We start from the raw sequence: 21,045 nt of genomic DNA, 5'->3' as shown, positions 1-21,045 counted from the left end.
ACCGCTTTTCAACACCGCAGCAAACCACAGCGTCTAGATCTATTCAACGTCAAAATGTTTGTTGGGATGCGAAGGTCATAGAGAGGAGCATTGCAGATGTAGAAGTAAAACATGATGAGCCACATGGAAGAGATGACTTAGAGACAGACAGATAGACAAGACAGGAAAGACAAGGATGAGAGACACAAGGCAGAACAAAACAGACTCAAGCAGCAAGACAGCAGACAGGAAGACAGACAGAGGGAGACAAGCGGACAGACAGTGACGGATGGATATACAAAGACATACTGTACAGTACGCAAAGGGAATGGGGAGGGGTTTGGGTTGTTGGAGAAAGGGAAATAGGAGGAGGAGGAGGAGGAGGAGGAGGAGGAGGGCATAAGTGGGGGGAGAGAATAAGGAGACTGTGATTCTAAGTCCAAACAAAACAGACCAAAAAATAAAATAAAATACATGGCTCAAAGTGGGTTTGGAGGTCTCACACACTGGGGCTTAAAGTCAAGAAACAACTAGACGTTCCCTCCTCCCCGCCTTAAACACCTCAGAGCACCTCTGTGCAATTGTAAAGCTGAGAAGTCTCGGGTTGGGTGGGTGTGATGTGTGATGTGTGATGTGTGTGTGTGTTGGGGGGGCGAGTGGGGACGAAAAGGGAGAGGCCAAGAGGGGTATGAAGGATAGATAGCATTCCAAAGTACACCGTGTCGATCCAAATGGGATTCATATGATCGTTGCATGGGACAGATGTCAACAAACACACACTCTACTGAAGGGATTTTTACCTGGGACCTGACTTGTATTGTGCACTGACATGGTTACTATGATGTACGTACAATAGATTGACATGTCCTTCATATGGGCAAAGCTTTCTACAACGAGCTATCACTATGTCCAACATCCAAATGGTTAAACCACATCTACTGTTACTGGCTTTGAATAGCCATTTTATATGCAGTCATTGAAAACACTGCATTTTGCAACATTGATTTACAATTACAGATAAAAGTTGGGCTTCTGATTTGTCCTCCTCTGAGCTACTCTCCATGTATCCTCGCACTCCTTTATCTCTGTTACTACCCTGGCCAAGAGGCAACCTGACCTTGATGGCATCTGAAGAAATGTTTCTTTGTGGTACACAAAGTCACATGCAACACATGGGCCATGGAAAATGGTCAGTAGCAAATTTAGAGTAACATGTTCTTAAAAAATATAGAATTTCCAGAGATAACACCTTAACAAAGAATGTTTCCATTAGATACAACCATGGATGTATTTAAAAAATGAAACATGTCAAAGAAACCTGCCCGGACCTGACTGTAAGAAAAAAGTGAATAAAACAATGGGACGCATCATGTTTTGGTTGAGATATCAGAATTTGTTTCATCCTGACAGTTATTATTGCATAGTCATGATGTCCTAATGGGATTCTAAAAAAAGCATGGGGGAAAAACCCATCATTTAGGGAGAGAAAATATCTTGTCACTACGATTTATCAAAAGAGTCTCACTAAACAACAAAGGTGAAAGGGCAGCCCATTCCACACACGGACATGCATGAGTGTGGCTATGGCATGAGTGACATATACAGGTGCGCCCCCATCCACTTGGGCAGACACCAGAGAACCAATACAATCCCAAAATGTCACCCAAACCCATCCGAGCATGCCATTCATTCCCAAATATAGCATTGTTCCAGACACACACACGTACAAAATCAAATGAAAAGGAAAGAAATCAAACGGAACAAATCCACAAAAAGAACTAAGTCCAAACAGCACAGACAGTACCAGAGTGCAGCTGTGTTCAACAAAGAGGTGTGCATCAATACTATTAGATGTTTTTCAGCTGTGATTTGTCTCTGCCTGAATTTGGCCTCAAATCCAAAAAGAATGGTTGAAGACTGAATCGGGCGAACGGGGCCTGTGTTTTTAGATGAAACGTTCAATCGCAGTGTGTCTGAAGGGGCTCTTCTCTCCCTGGGGCTCAGGTCAATGGACCGGGAGCTGCGGTGGCTCAGTGAATGAGGTTTCCCCCACAGGAAGACGTCTCTGTTCACCTTTGAGTAGCTACACTGTCAGAACAACGTGGGAACTAAAACCAGCCACGGGCCAAATGCTGGTTACTTTTGGCTGTGGCCGCGGAAGAGTCTAACTGTCAACAGCACTCACCCTGCATTTGACACGTGAGTTAATTTGGCCAAGATCAGGAGCTCAAGGTCAGCTGATACAACAGCACGCTACGCTGTTTCCCGGGAGAGCAAATTATAAATCTTAAAGTCGAGAAGGGACTTCGAGGGACAGCGTAGACTAAATGTCAGTGTCACGTGCAAATGAGTCATCGCAGTATTTCATTAACTAGACACGGCTCCGTATGATGACTGAATGTTCAAGTGAACTGTGTAACTCTGTCACATCAATGGTCCAGTAAGCTCTCACAAGCTGTGTGTGTGTGTGTGTGTGTGTGTGTGTGTGTGTGTGTGTGTGGCACCCTCTCCTATCCTAACTTTCAAATGTAGTGCCAGTGAAAGAAAATCAAGAATCCCAATTGCATGGACAGGCTCCTCATTCACAGAGACCGGGAGCCCAGCCGGCCCATTTGGAAGTGAGAGATAAATAAATCAAACATATACCTTTCATTTGGACTACTAACAACATGTAATCTTGTTTCAAGCCCCAATGTGGAGAGAAAGACAAGAAGCCTTACAATGGACGAGGTGAGAAGCAGTCGAGAGAGAACGCCAGAGTACTGCACTAACTCTAGTAGTGGGCGGTGTTGTGGAGGGGTTTGTGCCAAAAAACAGAGGTCGGAAGGTGGACATTATCGGCCATTTTGGTGAGGCAGTTTTTTTTTTTGCTGCCCCAAAATGAAGGGGGAAGCCAAAATAATGTGCAGCCTTTAGTGTCACCTTGAAGCTGAGATTACACCCTCTTGCTGCCTGAGGACACAGGCGCAGTATGGAGATCCTTTAGTCACACTTGCTGGGTGAGGCCTACGGCATTTACATATACGCTGTAGGGGTCGGCCTGAATTAACATACCTTGGCTGCGCCGATGCTAAACAGTCACTATGGGTGGCTCATCAAAATGGAAATTATTACCTGAAGGAAACTGACAGGAATCATGACGGGGGTGTCTAATAATAGCAAGTGGTGAATTGAAGGGATTTCAGAGTGCATCCCTTTTTTTTTTCCTGTTGTCTTACAGGTTGATGACAAGCAGCCAAATCGTACTGCAAGTATGTCCCCTGACTGCGGGGATCCCTTCAGTGAATATAATCAGTCGGATTGGGACAGGGAGCGTATTCGTGTATTTGCATTTGAATGGGAGGTGATGGAACTTTTGTTTTGTGTGGAAAATAGGAGCAATTCCGACAAATCCTTTATTTTGAGGGGTGGCTATTTAACTTCAGGACTCCTTGAGACAAACATCTAATAGAGATGGCAGGTTTTTGCTTTGGCCAGTGAGAACATAAGGTGTAATCTAGCTTTCTTTCCCAACGTTACACACAAATGCAGAGCAGGGCATGCAAGCACATTCAAAGTCAGGCAGATTCCATCGTAGAAGGCCAAACATGCACATGCGTACATAACAGCACAGTCCTCCTGCATCAGTGTTATTCAGAGTGCTTAGAGTTAAACAAATTTGGACATAGCAGGTTGCTCGGTTTCTTTCAGTTGGATTGTGCCATACTTTGTGGACACTATTTTTTGGAGGGCGGCAATTACATGAGTACTGACTTTATACTTTCATAAGTTATTCATAGATGACTCATAGAAAGCCTACTTCTATGTTTGTGTGATGACTGTCCTGCAGAATAATTGATGTGGCTGATGCACTGGATACACAAAATTATATCAGCTATATTTTGAAACACTAGCTAACACTCAATATTTCAAGACCTGTTGTCTTCCTAATATTTTGGGGATTAGCACGACTCATTAAAACTCTTGCGTTCAAAAGCCTAGACTTGATTAAAAATAGACATATTTCAAAAGTGGTTTGTAAATGAAGGTTACCAAAGCATGGAAATTGCTAATTTGTTTGATTTTGGAGTAGTAGTCATGAATAAAAAATAGGACTTTCAGACACTTAATAGAGATAAGGCCTATTCCCTTGAGCTCAGCACACAGAGTTATGGGGTAAGAAGCGCCTAATCTCTTCTACCAGAAATAATGTTTTGCCCTTTTGAGCCATATCTCATATCAATAGGTGAAACATGGCTCCCTTACAGAGAACATGTGCCTCTTGTATTCATAAGACTAATGGAGCCATCAGATTTACAGGCAAGTTCACCACAGCCGATAAGATAGATTTTATGTGTAATGGAAAACCTGGTGCACATAATGATGCTCACATTTAAGTAAAACATCTTAAGAGGTAATGGAGAGTGGTTGCAACGCCGGCTGGGACATAAATCAGTGAACGGTGATTGCATTAACCTCCAATTCATTTAGCACTTTGTTCTCATTATTGTTGTCGGACTACAGCGTGACTGCTCAGACAACAAAGTCATCGTGTGTCTTGTTGTTGGAGAACCTCTCTCACTGCTTTACTCATGTCTACCTGAAACCCAAGTGAGTTCTATAAGTGTGTGTATGTATGTGTTCATACGAGGGAAGGAGGGCTTTTGAATAATAAATCTTGATTTGATTGAGTGTCATGACTGGGAACTCAAACAGTAACTCCACAAAACTGTGGATAACTAGCTGCCGCCGTTTGGAATTAAAAGTATCTCTGGGCACCTGCTCAGCAACAGCCAATGTGATGTTGAAGTCATTATATTGTCATTGATCCACAATGGCTGCCAGAATCGCCATGGAATCCAATCAGGTCCAATCAGGTCAAATTTTGTACCCATAATGGATTTGCTATAAACAAGATGACAGGAACTCTGGCTGTATACACACAATTATTTCATTCGGCATTTGCATGTGCACTCCGAGACTCAAGAGGCCGAGCAGCATCATTTTGGAAAATAAACACAAATCTCACAAAACAAATAAACCACAAAAGACAAAGGTTTTTTAAAAATAAAAACAGAAAACTAAGGTCAGGAACACAACTGAAACAAAAGGAAAACACACAACACCATAATCACAACACAAAAAAATAAACGAAATAAAGGAAAAGCCAAAAAAGGGTTGTATCAGAGAAAACACTTGTAGAGGAACCAAGGAAAGACAATGAATCAATTGAACAAAACACAGGGAATGCATAAAGAAAAAGACCGTCATGGCCAAATGGATTCAGTACAGGCATGCAAGCGCAGTTACATTCTCCCATCGTGCAACAGGTGCTGTTATTTCCACGTGCTGGGTTTTTCATGACAACATGTGCAAGAAGCTTTTTTAGGTGCAGAAGCAATACCAAGAGATGCAAAACGAGAAAAGGCCCCACAATGCAAACATAAAAGTAAAGTATAACAAGACCCGAGCTACTCGGGTTTGCTTTCATCATTTCTTCCTTGGAAATAAAGAAAAATTTTCTTTTCATAATCATTTAGCAAGTTTGGATTAACCGATTAGTCTTTGCTCAAATTAGTCATGAATCGAGCTCTGTCATAGGCATATACAGCTAAAATTTTTCAACATGTTGAATTTCCTTTTTTTCAAATGTGGGTTAAAAAAAGTAAAAAAGAAAAAACACACCAACCTTCTCGAAGCTCTGAGGGATGTAAAGGGGTTGATGCAGAACACAATGACATGAGGAGAAGAGAAAAATAGGGGAAACACAGAGAGAGTAAAAAAAGCCACCTCAAGGTGTTTAGCTGCAGCTACATTTCCCTTTGCTTTAATCTTTTTTTTTTTCCTCTTTTTTTTCCCTTGTGCCTGCTGTCAGTGACACCCGTCTTGAAAAGTACACTTGCCTGCCCCCACCCTCAAATAAACTTTGAACCAGAACAATCAGATTCACCCCAGTGGCCGCACTGTTGCCTGGTAAGAAAAGAATATAGTGAGGCGCCACTGGAGTCAAATCAAGCGAACCATACCCATAATTCAAAATTTCACAAGCTCCTTATAGCCACAAGGACAGGCTCCTGTGGTGGCTGTATTTGCTTTTTTTGTTAGAGAAGGAAACCAAATAAAGAGAAAAGAAAGAAAAAAACTAATGAGAGATAGAAAAGAAAAAAGACACAGTTTGGTGTGAAATTAGCAGCTGCAGTTCAAGACGGTTAAAGTAAATGTCGTAGAAGCCAATCAGTGACTCGGTCGTTATGGTTCCTGTTCAGGCAGTTGTGTCAATTTGCCCCGGTTAACTTTGCCCCATTTACAATTTTGCATCGTTGTTGCATTTTGGAAAAAAAAATGGATCCCTACCACAGCTGCTAATCTCGAGTGCAATTTCGCTTTGTGAACAAAACATAGTCAACATCAAGTATCAAGAATTGATTGACAAAAGTTAACTGAAAACGGACAAAGGTTGACACCATCAAGGCATAACAAGAGTGCTACATAGTGTGAAGGTACCCGAGTAATTATGACCCCTGTGTACTCTTTTTTTAAAAGCATGCTGATGGAGCCAGTGTTCATGGAGACTGCATGAATTGTTGAGGAATGATATCAGGGCATAGCTGTGTGTTTCTGTCCGTGGAAGTTACTGAACATCCCTGTGCTGTGTCAACGAAGCGTTCCCAGTATCATTATTTAACGAGTCCTGTAAAGCTCTTGATTGTAATTTGCACGAACCCCTTAATTTCCACCATGCTGCACATGAGCGAGGTGAACAGCTACCTGACATTAAGTGTAACTGCATCACAGCGGAGGCAGCACGGAGCCTCCAGGACCAACGCTGGCGAGAAGAGACACTAATCTCGATGAGGCGTTTTTTACCGTCTGCTCCTCACGGTTGAATTTTTCCTTCCCTACGCTGCTACCTCACGGGGTATGATAATAGCAATAATAATGAAAATGCAGCTCCCTGACCCATTTTATAATGTCAGGGTGCTGAATTATTTATTGGGAACAAAGTTATTTGGTACACAGCAGAGGGAACAAACTGAGCAGATACCGAGGCATCTTTATTTAGTATGCGCAATATAAATAATACATGTCGAAAAATGCATCTGCTTTAGTTTATTAAAGCTCCCGACACTGGGATTCATTGTCATTTAACATCAGTAGTAGAGGGTAGGCTTTTGTCTTAATGGCCTGTTTTCTATGAAACTCTACATTCTCTGTGACTGATTGTTTTTCATATCTCCACTTTGCTGGAACATGCCAGACAAAATTACTACGGACCATAAGAGGCTTCTCCTGAAAAAGAAATGGGGGGGGGGATACTATGGAATTATGCTCCAGAACACCATGAAGAAAAGTAGAGGAAGTGTACTATCTATAATCTATGTGATAGAGCACTTTTAAAACAGAGCAGCTGACTGTGTAAACAGTAGTTTCCTATTCATTCCCACACAAGGAAATCCTCTTTCACCCCTACATCTGGGGAGGGATACAGGGATGAGATTTTGATTGGTGGGCATCAACACCTTGCCACTCAATCAAAATCGACACTTACCGTCGTGCTCCTGTACCTGAAAGAAACTAATCAAAAAGAAGTCCTTCCCGACTCTTTTTGAGCTCCAGAAGTGTGACGGAGGGGCACACATTTTATCGGGCACACAATTACACGTAGAAGGTTTTCTTACAACCGATAAAGTCAAGACATACGGCTTGTTGAGCTACACATTTCCTTCCGAGTGAGTAGGGGAGGGCATTGAAAGACAAAATGGAGCATAACGTCATAACAGAGAAGAACATTAGTTGGTCAATTATAGTTTTACATTTGGAAGTTTCAGTGCATATGAGATTACAGTTATGGGCAGGCAATACTATCAATGCTAAAAGATTTATAATGCTAGGGTAATGCTATTTTGCTAAATACATTTTGTGCATTTACAGCTGGGCTAGAATGGAAGCAATAATCATTTGTCAAGCTCAACAGTAATGCCACTTAAAGCTGAGCTGCAATGTGCATTTCAGTTAGAATGGGTGGGTGTTTTTATTATTCATTTTCGTTTTTTTTTCGGATTTTCTGGCCTGGCGCTGGGGCCGGTTTGCTCCCTACCTCGCACATATAGGTTAGCAGGGGACGAGTAGCGCACGCCTTCCACGTTAGACGCCACGCACTCGTACTTCCCCTGGTCCGTCTCCTCGCTGTTCTCGATCTGCAAGGCACCTGGGAAATGACGACACGCAACACAGAGGATAAAAGGGGAGAGGGAGTGGGGGAGAAAAAAGAGAGGACAGACAGAGCGAGAGAAAGAGAGAGAGAGAGAGAGAAAGCAGAGAGAAACATGATTAGTCGACCTGTCAGTGACAAGAGCACGAAGGAGTCAGACAATCTTCTTAATGGAGAGCATCTTGAATCTCTCCAGACCATTTCGTCAAGAACTGTTTCTCTCTAATACAGACTGTCACCGCAAACTGGCTTTGTCTCCAGCCTCAAGAGTCACAAGCAGATAAAAAAAGAAGGAGGAATTAAATAAATAAGAAATGTGGACAGAACCAGTCGCACCAAATTTGAATCGATGTTGCTGTACATAGCTCGTGTAAGACGCGAGAAACCTTTAAAAAAAAAAAACACACAGTGATGAAAGCAAAGAAATGATGTAAATGTGATGAAAGCTAAGGGATGTTGAGATGGTCCGGCAAAAGTGTGTGTGTGTGTGTGTGTGTGTGTGTGTGTGTGTGTGTGTGTGTGTGTGTGTGTGTGTGTGTGTGTGTGTGTGCACTGGGGGAAGAAGGTCATGGGAAAATAATCTTGCATATAGTTCATATGTCCAAATGAACACATGCATGGTGTATAATGCACCAACCCCTCTGTAGTTCTGCAAGAGAAGTCTTATCCTTGTATCATAGCTTGTTAACACATAGGGGAGAACATTTTTTTATTTTAAAGCAGCCTATAAACTGGCAACCATTGTGATTGGGTTGGATATTTAAGGGCTTTTAAGTTTTATATGAACGGTTTCAAGCAGACTGTATAATTCTATCACTTTCATCAGACATGTGCAAATGAATTCATCCTAAATGTCTGCCAACCACACTGGAGAAGGGGCGTGGGGCACGGAGGAGGGCGTCAGATCATTCCTCGTTAGAGCGCTGTCGACGGCACTTCCTGATGATATCATTAGGGCCTTCTGGCTGGCTCAGCAGACAGATTGCAGCCCAGGCCTCCCTGACAAACACAGCACCATCGCTCGTTAGCATTTAGCCAGGACACATCAATACGTCAGCCGCTGCCCAGGATGTTTTGTAATATACCATAACCTCCTCCATCACACCGGAGTGTTGCGGAGCGAAAAAAAATGTTGTACAAGGCTACTATTCTGGAACATTGGTTTAATAACGCTTTTCAGCTGTGCCACAAATGAGAACATCGATCCTGTTTAATTATAAAGATTAGTCACGCTTCCACCTTAGACACGGCCGGATACTCGAAGCGTATTTTACACCTTGGAGTCAGTACAAAGATATCTACTCCTAAAAAAAAAACAAAGAAGACAACAGACCTGAAGCTACAACAATCTATATCTACAATCTATTTTCTTCCCTCTCTTCATTTCCCTCCACAGCTCAGATCGCCCTCATCCCCCAGAGGGAGCTGTTCCTGGCACATATCTCCTGAGCCAAATGAAAACGTCCACCTGCAGAGTGCAGGTGGTGGGAGTCTCTCGCTCCGCATTTATGCAGGAGATCTGATTTTGGATCTGTTTGATGTGCGCTTGGAACCGCAAACGCAAGCTTGGTGGCAGGTGGGGTGGAATGTGCTCAAAAAGCCTGAACACTTGGGGGACCACAAAGTGAGGAGCGTGTGAAGTTCATCTCCGAGCGCACGCTTCCAGGAAGCTCTGCCAGCCGCTCCTCAGCCCTGGTCCCTGTGCCTGAATTGTAAAAAAAATCTTTGGAAGGCGAAAGTTGAAGTTGGTGCGGTGTTTGTTTTCCACGCTTCATAAATAGTAATTTGGAAGGGCTCACCCTAACCCTAACCCTTTTGTTGACTGTTACCAAACATTTATATCACAAGGAGCCTCCCACATCTCATATGTTTCACTCCATGTCTGCAAGCTGCTGGAGGTCCTCAGCTCCACATGCTTCCAACAAATACAAATGTCTCCATCTAAAAATAATGCTGAACAAATGCCACTTGAAGGTCAACAAAAGACAACCACTAACATGCAGAAGGGGGGACAGATAATGAGCCAAACAACATAAATTGAGAGCCAATTAAAATCAGCACTGGCTGCTGTGAACTGTTCCTCCCGGTGGAAGACAGAGCAAGAACGACAGACGGAAGGAAAAAAAATAAAGAAACAGGGGAGTCTTTGAAGGGATAGAGTGACTTTCATCTGTTCCTGCCAGCTTTGGTGGAGGCTCCTTGCTAGGTAGTATCATCTACTGTTTCCAATTCCCTATGAGTTTCATTACATATTCCAGCTATTATTTCAAAGAGGAATTGTGATGAGTGCATTAATACTGATGGAGCACATGGCGAGGGAGAACAAGTGAGGTAGGGGAAAAAAGTGAGGAGGAGTGAAAAAGATGGGGAGGAAGGATGTGGAGAGGTGAAGGAAGCAAGAATAATGGAGATAGATTCTTCTTCATATGTATCGTGTTTAATTTTCTGCCTTTAACTTGTCTGATTTAGTTCAATCTCAAAAATGGGAGGAAAGAAAATAAAACCTGTTTGATTAAAGCGCAGGTGAATTCCAATTTACAAAGTGAGGAGTAGAGAAGGTAAAAGATGGGAGACGAAAAAAAATCACAACTTCACTTCTCCTCCCTCTGTTACATTTGCACATCATGGAGCTGCAATATCCTGCTGGTGTTATATGAGTTGTGCCACAGTGTGTCAGGAGCAGTTTCCTTCTCTTCTTCTTGTCCCAGCTTTGTCTTTTGTGAACCACACATAAGGCGATTTCATTAAATCTATTTTATCATTTTTTAAATCAAATCAGAGAGAAGCATTTATTTATTTCTTGCTAATCAGGTCAGTCAGTTTAAAGCCTGACAATATTAGCATTAAAAGGCACCAGACCCCTGAGGGTACACACCCAAATGAATCCTTGTTTCTATATCCTATCTTCAGAAGCAGGGTGCACTTGCATGTGGGCACAGAACAAATGCCACTCTTTGAAAAGCTTGTCACCAGCATGGGTCTCTTTCCCCACCATTTCCTTTTGTCTTTTTTTGAAAGTGACTTTATGGGCTCTCTGTGTTTTTCATAATTGTGCTCCGTCTACCCTGCCTGGCTGCCTATGGCTCACCGGAGCGCGAGCGGCCGTTGGCATTGTTTTCTCCTTCTTTTATCAAGAAAGGAGAAAACAGAAGCAACTGAATAAATGATGAAAATGATCTTTCAGAGGCAAAATTTCAAAGAAACGTGGGTCCAGACTGAATTTACTGATAAAGACGTACCTGTAGTGACAAAGAAAAAAGCTATTAACAGCATTGCTCACATAATGACGATACTATGCTTATGAACCAAGACCTGTGTGGGGCCTGTCTCCAGCTTTTAAGTCTTATCACAAACACAATTGTAATCACTACCACACTAGTTTGTTTTGCTTTATTTCATTAGAGAACACGAGAAAGAGTTCAGAACAGTGGACTCCTGCGTTTGCCGGGAGATGGTTTAATGAATAATTGTAATTGATCTGATAGCAGCACTGTTGGACTGTGTCATCTGATTGTTTACGACAGAAACCAAACCCTGCATAAATGACCTCTGCAAGAACAGCAGAAAAGATCATTGTTATAATATGATGATAATATTCTTTCATTTGATTATTACTACATTGTACTTTTCAACACAAATTTGTTGTCACGCTGCGAGTATTTTACTACAAACTATAAACCAGAGTGACTTGCAATTACTGAATGAGCACTACTTGACTCGATACTCTATCTTGCTCAAGGACACTTAAAAAGAACACATGCATGTTGAAGGACACGATGTGAGCTGCTGTGAGGAGTGTACCTAAGACAAGGGAATATCCTGGGACAGGACATTCTATCAATACACGTGCAGGCTGCTCTAACCATTAGTAAATCACAGAAAGCACCGCCCCCTGCTGAGTAATAATTCATGTTTTTCTGGGTCAGAGGAGAAAAGAGTGTCTTCTTTCATGACATGCGGAAAAGAAAGAATAAAACAACAGTGGCTCCAACTCAAGCAAATAAAAGGACTGATAATAAAATCTGTGTGGAACAATTAGTCTCCATCTTAAGTCAAAGTGACCCTTCCTGCCCACGACCACCAATCTCAACTGCTACTCACTCACTGCTGGCTGCAGGACCGCCTCACTGCTACATCCATTCAATAAGGAAGGCTGTAATGAGTAGCGGGTCTGGGACATTTGTCCCAGCCTCGACAGCTGCCCTGGTTAACAGCACTGCAGGCCACAGGGTGGTCTCATGAGGAGTGTCGAGGTGCCAAGGTGTGATAACAAAGAAGATTGCCAGGGCACAGTGCAACAAATAGGTGTTTTTGAAGGCCAGCTCAGATTCTGGGACAGGTATAATTGTAAAGAGGCCGTTCAGAGTGGAAACTTTGTGCCAGTCTTGTCAAGTTTATAAAAATTTCAACCGTTTCTTTCCAAAACTTTGAAGGACTTAGATTTGTCCCAAAGGCAGGGTCACTCATCTATTTAATGGCAGAACAAACAGAAGTTTCTTTGCAGGTTTAGAATGCAACTTCTGCAGCAGAAACATCATATCTGACTGTATCGTACATTTAGTAAAACATCAATACCAACAAAAATATATAAAGATTTAGTTTTGGTGGAGGTTTTTGTGGAGGGAGGACAGACAAGGGAAAAGGGCAAGGACAACGTGATATATGGAAAGAAAGGGAAACAAAAGGGTGGAAGGAAAATGTTCCATCAATAGAAGGTGCAAAAGGTAGAAAAGAGAGAGAGAGACAGAGAGAGGAAGAACAAAATCGTCGAGGGTTGGGAGGGAGACTAGAGGAGACAGACAAACACAGAAAAACAGAAGGAAAGATGAGGGGGATAAAAGAAGCACGAGGAGGGGCCAGCATGGATGATTAATTTCAGAAAGTGCCTGAAGCCATGGTCTGCCCACCCCGGCCGCTGCTTTGTAGCAGCTTTGCCATGTGTGTGCCCCCCCCCCCCTGCAAGTCCCATTTGTGTAATTCAATTAGTGTGCTCCAGCGGGCCTTGATTGATTTGTTTAGGCGATCAACAAAATGGCTGGCCAAGTCTCACTCTTTCTTTCCCTCCCTCTCGCTCCTCGTGCAGCCCACTCAGGCATGCCCGGTGGCACACTGTTTCCTTTTTCTCCGTTTTATCTCTCGTTTTCAGTTCGTGTCTCTCATTTGTTCCTCATTTCTCATCTCCTCTCCCATCGTTTCCCCCCCCCCCGCGCGCTACCCTCTTATCCCATGCAACACCGCTCGCTGAAGCTCCACTACAGCGCAATTACAAGCCAAAATTAGCAACTCCCTGTATAAGTGGATACACACTTGAAATAATAACCTTTCCGACTAAGCACACTTACTGTTGTGATTCAGTGAGTGACTGTTGCAAAAACATTCATGCTAGTGCATTACAAAAATATTTATATTCAATATCATAATATTACTTTTCAGGGTTAGATTGAGTTAAATTGAGAGATACATTGTGCCAGAAGAGCTGTCACTCCACATCTGTCCAGACATGAAAGGTTGAAAACATCAAGCAAACTACACAGTCAAATCCCATCTCCCTGACTTGTGCTTTTTCAAGTTTTGCAACCAAAATCAATCATGTACCCTCAGTTCCAATAATCACACAAATAGAAAAACAGCCAGGGCGAGCGACCACGGTAAACTCAAGTCCGGACTTGCAGTTTTCTCTCTGTCTGCGTCCGGGCTGTCACTCGAGCACACGCTCTGTCACCACCCCAAGGTCATTACACAGTGATCGCACCAGCATGGGGCTCCACGTGTGATGCCGCTGTTGTCAGCGCCCATCTGGTGGTTTGTAACGCTCTCGTGAAATCAGTAATGAAGCAGGTAGGGAGTCCAGCTACCTTTACACCTATCGCCTACCTCCAGGCCAGCACCTGGGTGGTTTTGAAAGCAAAATGAATGCAACCTTTTTTTACGTTGTATGACTCACGTGGGACGATGTCAAGTGACTCAGCAGCATGTGTTACCTACAAATCCAAAAAGCTCAACTTTCTGGAGTGGAAGCGTGAACTCAGATGAAAGTCTGCATTACTGTGTACATGCGCCTTGGAAACTAACTACTCATGTCCTTCTCTGACACCTTGATCTCAATTACATTACACTGCATCTCTCTCCAGCTATGAAATTGGGTTTCTCTCTACATAAGCACCATGTACTCCTGAAGGTGCGTCAGTGGTGGCGTGTGCTAACGCGGGAGGGGAGAAATCCCTCCTTTTTCAGGAACGTTTATCTCATTATGCAAATGTGGAGTTCATATGTCACGCCTGCTTTTGTTTTCGCCACATTGTGATTTATGAGACCTTTTTTGCGGGGAGGGCTGGGATGTGCAAGTCATGAGTGAGGGGCGCTAAAGGAGCGAGGTGTATGAATTCAGTCCGTTGATGGATCGAATGCGTGTTTTGTGGGAAATGGTTGAGGATGGAGGATCTTAAAATCTATAACTTCCTTTGCTGTGTAATTGTGAAACCAAAATAAATGATTCCATCCCCTTGAACACGGGGACACACATGGCAAACTGAGATATTCACTTACCTGCTCAGCCTGTTGAATAAAAGCATTTTGCAACAAAGACACTGAACCACAGTGAATCAACAGGGAGGGAACGCTTCAGCAACAAAAGCCTGGTGGATAATTATAAGTGAAAGTTAAATTGTCCGGGGAAATGAAAAAAGAAAAATGAGGAGAGAGGACGAATTATTTTGACAAATCCTTTGCATGATTCCTCAGAGTCACGCTCCTCTACCATCGTTATTCTCGTCCCACCTTGATATCTTTATAAAAGATGGTTATGCAGTGGAAAAGTAAGTATCTTAACCAGTCGGCGACACAATTTGATTTGCTCAGTGGTTTTCTGACACTGATACGCGGGGAGGAGATTGTTGGAGGACACAAACACACAATTCCCACAGACGTGAAAGAACTGTACATTAACAATGACATGGGGCATGGGAGTGTGAAACACACAGTATGTTAACACTCACAAACAACGTGTACAGAGCGCATGGAACACAAACACAGATGAAATATTAGTGGAAATGAAAAAAGGGTTTGTCATTTATTTGAAGAGGAAAAGCCCACTTGATATCCCACATATTTAGTCAGTTGGGTGGAGTTAGGAGCGGTTATGTCTGGTTATGTGTCAGTTTAAGTCTTTTTTTTTTCGTTTTCTTTTTTTTGTGATGGTTAAACGTCTTACCTCGGATCGGGGTGCCCTCTGGAGGAGACACAAAAACGAAGACACAACATCAGTTTAGTTCAAGGTTAATGTTAGTAAGAGTTAGAGGAGTTATTTGGGTTGGAAGGTGGGTCACTGGAACTGGATTATCAAGCCATTAATCTCTTCTGGAGATGGGGAATTTTTTTTCATAGAAAGAAAAAGAATACCTCTCATTGCTGGTATCACAAAGGAATAGGAAGGTTTATAAGTCTGGCGCACTCCACTGCCTTATCGTACGTTTATTTCTCTCACTTGCTGTTAAGAGAGGAAACGAAATGCTTCATCGGCAGAGCTGAAGGTGCTCGAGGTCTTGGCAGGAGATTTATCATGACTGCAACTTGGGGTGATAAGGCAGAGAGTGAGAGGTTTGACCTTAAGTTGACACGGATTGCTCCAGTGGCATAAGCCCTCTCCCCGTCGACTGACCTCAAATGAGAGGTCAGTAAAACAGTTAAGGCATCACTATTCTACACTGGCTATTTACATTTGGAAGGAACAAACTTGCCGAGGGTGGAACGGAGTGTCCACTGATGTTGGATTTCAGGCTCTAGCTTCAGGCAACCACAAGTAAAAATGAAATAGATTGAAGCTGTTATTCATCCTACAAGTCGTAAAACCTACTCAACTTGGATAGACATACTCTTCACCTCCAGCATCATCCCTTTCTCCCCCCGTCTTCTGTCTCCTTCCACTGTTGCGTTTCTGTCAGAGTTGTATATGTCTCTATTCTTTGTTTACCGTGCGTCTGTATTGTCTTACATGCCTGACTCCGAGCCAAATGTCTCATTAGGGACAATAAAATATTGAGCTTATCCAGTAGGTGGCTGGTGGGCTTTATAAGTGTAGCCAAAGTTTTTGCTGGAATATAAAATGCATCCCTTATAGGCTGAGCTCAGGGTGTGGGTAGGCGAGCCGGCTTAACTTCTACCACGTCTCTGCCAAACATTAAAACTCTCCGTCTGCACTCCCATTCTGTCTCTCTCTCTCTGTTTTCTAGCAGTTTTTTCCATTATCTTTTTGTTTTGTTACTTAATCTGTTCTTTCTCTTCATCCCGCTTGTCTTTTTGTTTTATGAGTCCCCGTCTTTTACATAGTTCCTCCCTCTTGCCTTTCTCTTAGTCTCCCTCTCTAAATCTAAGGATGACTCATGGCAGCAACGTGCCCTTGGCCATCCCTTGAGAGTGCCAGCAGGGTGGCGCCGATCCAGGAGAGGTGCCCTACTTAGCAGAGACAGCCTGCAGGCACAGAGCTGAGGGTCAATGGCATGCACTCTGAGCCCAACACTACAGACCCGCCCCCTGTGTGCATGCGTACACCGCCTTTGCCCACAACAACATATGCCAGGCCTCCTGCAAACTGGCTGAAAACAACAACGAAACAACGCCAAACTCTTCCAGGAAACCAACAAATCAAATCAACATAACCTGGTGTTTTCGGATGTTAAGTGGAGAACAGCAATTTCCATATCCCACACAGTGCATTACAGCTGTGTTCGGGTGTCTAGGTAGCGGGGAGGACATTTTCGATATCTCCTGGTCTGATTGTTGCTGCAGCTCTGCGTACAGACGCATCCTTTGTGATACCAGAAGAAAGGAGGCTATCACTGAGTTTGAAGTTTTGCCTGGTTTGCAATGCACCAACATGGACTAATTTCCTTTCTTTACTGTTGCTGTGAACTACGTTGCACTGTGCTCTTATATGCATTTCAAATTATTAAGTACTGTATGTTGTTGAATGTTTACGATGTAATTTGTTAACATTAAACTTAATCATTCAATGCTAAAATGACAATATTGTTGATTCTTGACCATCTTACATTCAAGGGTTGTGTACTCCCAACCTCTATAAGAACATCATCATCCCCTATCCATAAACAGTCCTGTATATGCAAACGTTTACCACAGTGATAGTTTAGAGCCATTGAGAAACCAGGCAAAACAACAGTGACATCATTTCTGCCATGATTTAGGAGACCACATAATCATAGGTAATCACAAGACAAAAGACAACAGGGCTCTGGGAGGGTTACATTGTTATAGAGTTAGAGTTTGATTAGAGGCTGCAGGAAGCTGGTTTATTTTGCTTTAGCTGAGATGAATTTTAGTTGGGGGTTGAGAGGTTACTAGTTAGGTTAGGTGAGGTTAAGGTCAACGTTAGGTAAAGGTTAGGGTAAGGTTTAGGTTAATAAAGCAGGGAAGGCCATCGCGCGGGCCTTATAAAGTATTGAGCGAGAAAAGAGAGATTAAAAAACAGACGAGGGCAAAAAGGAGGATGGCGGGTAAAAGACGGAGGTGGCAGAGTTCAAAGTCATTGGTTCAACAAAAATAAATTATAATGAAAATGAGAAGGAAATGGGGGCTGAGGTCGTTGGAACTTCTGAATTTGAATAATAAAGCAGCACGAAGAGATAAAAATAAACCTGAGCCGAGGATCTGACCTGGCAAGCTGTGTCACAGTGTCCAGCCAGTGTTCAGATACAATGGCAAATTCACCTGTATTACAGACATGCAGCCTATGGCCATAAGCTCCCCCTCTAAGCTTTGGTCAGTCATGGGTTGATCAGCTTAGTGTGACTATGACCTAAATATACCTCAACAGGCCACAGACTTCCACACATTATCAATGCAGCATTATCTGCTCTACACAGCATCCCAGCTGTTTTGTTTAACAACCCTCTAAATATATTAAAAATGTTATTGAAGGATGTCGTCTGGCTAGGGGCAATCTGGCCAGGGATGTGCCATCTGCGTGTGAGGCGGACAGGGTTGCGTGATTGGCCGAGTCGAAGTCTGACCACCCTCCAGAGGGCGTCTGGCTGACCTTCTCATCACCGCAGACACCCATCTGGGATCCTGGTGGTGCCGCAGCAGGTTTCAGGGAAATCTTGGCTGTTGTTGCCACATCTGCAGAGGTCCTTGACGCTCCCTGCAGAGCAGCTTTGATGCCAACAAGTGTGAGCTTTTTCTTTCACATTGTAGCTCAAGTGCAGCTCAGCTCCTCTTGATTCAAATTGGGATGTGCATATGGTAAATATGCGTGAGTAAAGGTGTCATCTTCAAAACCTTTACATTAAGGACCTTGATATTTATTTATATGCAGCCTCCAGTCTCTGGCTGTCTCTTTGGCCTCTGGTTAATTTGTTCTGCCTAACAAGGCCAGTGAGGGCCTGGGGTCTGCAGCCACAGGGACTTGGGGAAAAATGTCAGGCTCCCTCCACACCTCTAGATGAGCTCCTTAGGGGACCCACACCCAAATATCACTGCCCCGCCAGCACAGCATGATTTGGCACAGGGGAAGCAGCCAGTCAGCTATTCAGCTCCCAATCTAAACCAAGGCCCCATTCAGACCTGGTATTAACATCTGTCTCGGGTGATCCGATCAGAAGTGGACAGCTATAAGTACGTCAGGTCACAGCTGGCACTAGCATGTGTCTCCACGTGTGTCTCAGATCTCACTGCCCAGCTTTACATGCCATACATTCTGTTTACGAATATTGAATTTGGTTGTTTATCCAGTCTGACTTTGAAAGACGAGTCCGTTGTCTGCGTGTGAGAACGAGGCAAGCAGAAGCTGAGCAAATCAATGTGTTGTACACAGCGCTGCAATGAAATAGGATTTTACTCATTTGAAATAGTAGGGAAAAAAACAGTAAATCAATATGGGGCAGTCAATGATATTGTGGCTGTGGCCACAAATCAATCAATGTATGTGAAACACTGAGAAGTGGAAAAGTATTTCTGGTTCATTATGAAACTGTAGCAGGTCAGCTGAGTAGGCTGCTTTACTTTAATGTGGCCCATGTGTTCACACTGTGGCCACATGTTTCCCTGACCACCTCTGAATGTGGTCTCGATCGGAGTGATCGAATCTCAAATGTGTCTTTGGAGCTCTTTACAGCTGTATTCAGTGTTTACTGTTGACCGATTTTACAGTTGGTGAACTAGTCCCTATACTTTACTCTGTGTCTATGGGAGAGGATCCATCAGTCTCACAGTTACCCCCTTAGGCTTAAGAGAGTGCCTGAAGCCACTGAGCAAACAGGTAGCACACAGAAACTGTCAACAGCCATCTGACCAGTGGAAAAATTGGAAAAGGCTGCCCCAATAACTCCAACCTTTGGTGTGTTTGGAGGACTGCATTTATCACTGTGAAAAAAAGAACAAATACTAAAAACCTGGAGAGCCAAGATGGCTCTTTGAAGCACTGAGGACATGTGAATATGGCAGCCTAGGGGGCTCGAGAGTGTGGGCCTCTTTCTCACAATCATAAATCCTGCCTTGCTGCTGAATGTGCTTTCCATCAGCAGGACCAGAGAAAAGACGGCAAGCCCCCAAAGTTTGCGTTACCTTACGAGAGCCTCGCTGTTGAAACAAGGGAAAGTAATTTCCTTTTCTGCCCTGCTATGTACACAAATAGTAAACTGTAAGTAAAACACACCCAGCTTAAAATGGCTGGGTGTATTTTTACAAGTAGTTCAAAAAGTCTGGAGGAGCACGAAATGTGGCCAAACGTAACTATCACTTGAGCCCTCACCCTGTAGCTCGGGCGGCAGAGTAGAGATCTCTGAGGCAGTGGGGATGTGGGTCAATTTAGCAAGAGCAGAGAATGTTCTCCTGAGAAAATATGAGGGTGGACCCAGCCAAGTGTGGGATTGGAGGGTTGGGGCCACACAGTGGTCCTGAAGCGGCCTTCACCTGGAAAGAATTCAAGATTCCTTCAGACCCTATCAGTGCTTTCGGCACTTTACGAGGGTATGTTTGGACAACAAAGCTGTTATTGTGAAAACTGAGGTTCAGCCATTTATACATTTCAAGGAGAAGCCTAAAATACTTTGGGGCTATGACTGCACAGAAACAATTGTCTTGGATTCAAACAGAGTCCAATTATTTCCTCAAAGCCTGCTGTCTTGCAACACAGCGGAGAGAAAGAATTAGATGTGACAGGGTGCATCAGCAATAAAATCTGGATAATATGGTCAGGGAAAAGGAGCTAAATAAGGGAACAACTGCATCCAAAGTTTCTTCCCAAACAGTCGAGTAAACTTTCTCAAAAACGTTCCCAAAAAGACTTGCTCAGCAGGTCTCCCGCACATATATAAAACCGTGCTGATTAGAAGTGGACAGTGATGCCTAACCACCTCCCAGACTTGTAGTGCTGCTTATCCTTGAATGCCTTTCTGCTATAAGTTCCAACGTGGTGGGGGGTGAAAGAAGATAAAGTTGGCATAAGGACGAGCGTGGGGGCGAAAGCAAAGTAAAACTTAAGGATAAATAGAAACAGAACATAAATGACAAGTGGAAAAATGGGACGAGAGTAAAGGGAGAGCAGGGGTGGGGGGTGGGGATGCATGCATTTTGGAAAGTAGTTTAAATTATGCCATCTGCTTCAAGGAGAGTGGGTGGGCTTGCTGGGCTTTTCAAGACACTTACCAAATGTTTCTGAAAATGACAAAGCGAAGGAATGAAAGTAAATAAAAAGGGAAAAGAACAACATAGTTGGTTTTAGGTTAAGTTTGAAAGTGACTGCCACCCAAGAATTAAAGGATTTACAGTTTAGTTGGCTCTCGTGTGCCACCTCAGTATTTTCCATTTCCATAATTCCACATCTCAGGAATAATGAAGTCTCACTTTTTAAATTCTTATTT

General features: G+C 43.3%; 1 protein-coding gene across 17 annotated transcripts in view; it reads right to left on the bottom strand.

Moving 5' to 3' along the window:
• ptprsa (protein tyrosine phosphatase receptor type Sa) overlaps positions 1-21,045 on the bottom strand; it is a 236,053-nt gene that overhangs the window by 67,414 nt on the left and 147,594 nt on the right. For 8 of the 17 annotated variants that reach the window (XM_035176120.2, XM_035176128.2, XM_035176122.2 and 5 more), the window contains 4 exons: positions 20,831-20,839; positions 15,381-15,398; positions 8,057-8,167; positions 5,648-5,659 (listed from right to left, as the gene is read on the bottom strand). In XM_035176120.2, the coding sequence (XP_035032011.1) occupies positions 5,648-5,659; positions 8,057-8,167; positions 15,381-15,398; positions 20,831-20,839 (150 nt within the window). The remainder of the gene's footprint in view (positions 1-5,647; positions 5,660-8,056; positions 8,168-15,380; positions 15,399-20,830; positions 20,840-21,045) is intronic. The other 9 variants (XM_035176127.2, XM_035176130.2, XM_035176137.2 and 6 more) reach the window with 3 other exon arrangements.

This window comes from Hippoglossus stenolepis, chromosome 14, assembly GCF_022539355.2.
Source record: "Hippoglossus stenolepis isolate QCI-W04-F060 chromosome 14, HSTE1.2, whole genome shotgun sequence".
Lineage (NCBI taxonomy): Eukaryota > Metazoa > Chordata > Actinopteri > Pleuronectiformes > Pleuronectidae > Hippoglossus > Hippoglossus stenolepis.
Note: the sequence above shows the minus strand (reverse complement) of the source record. Positions and strands in the feature narration are given on the sequence as shown.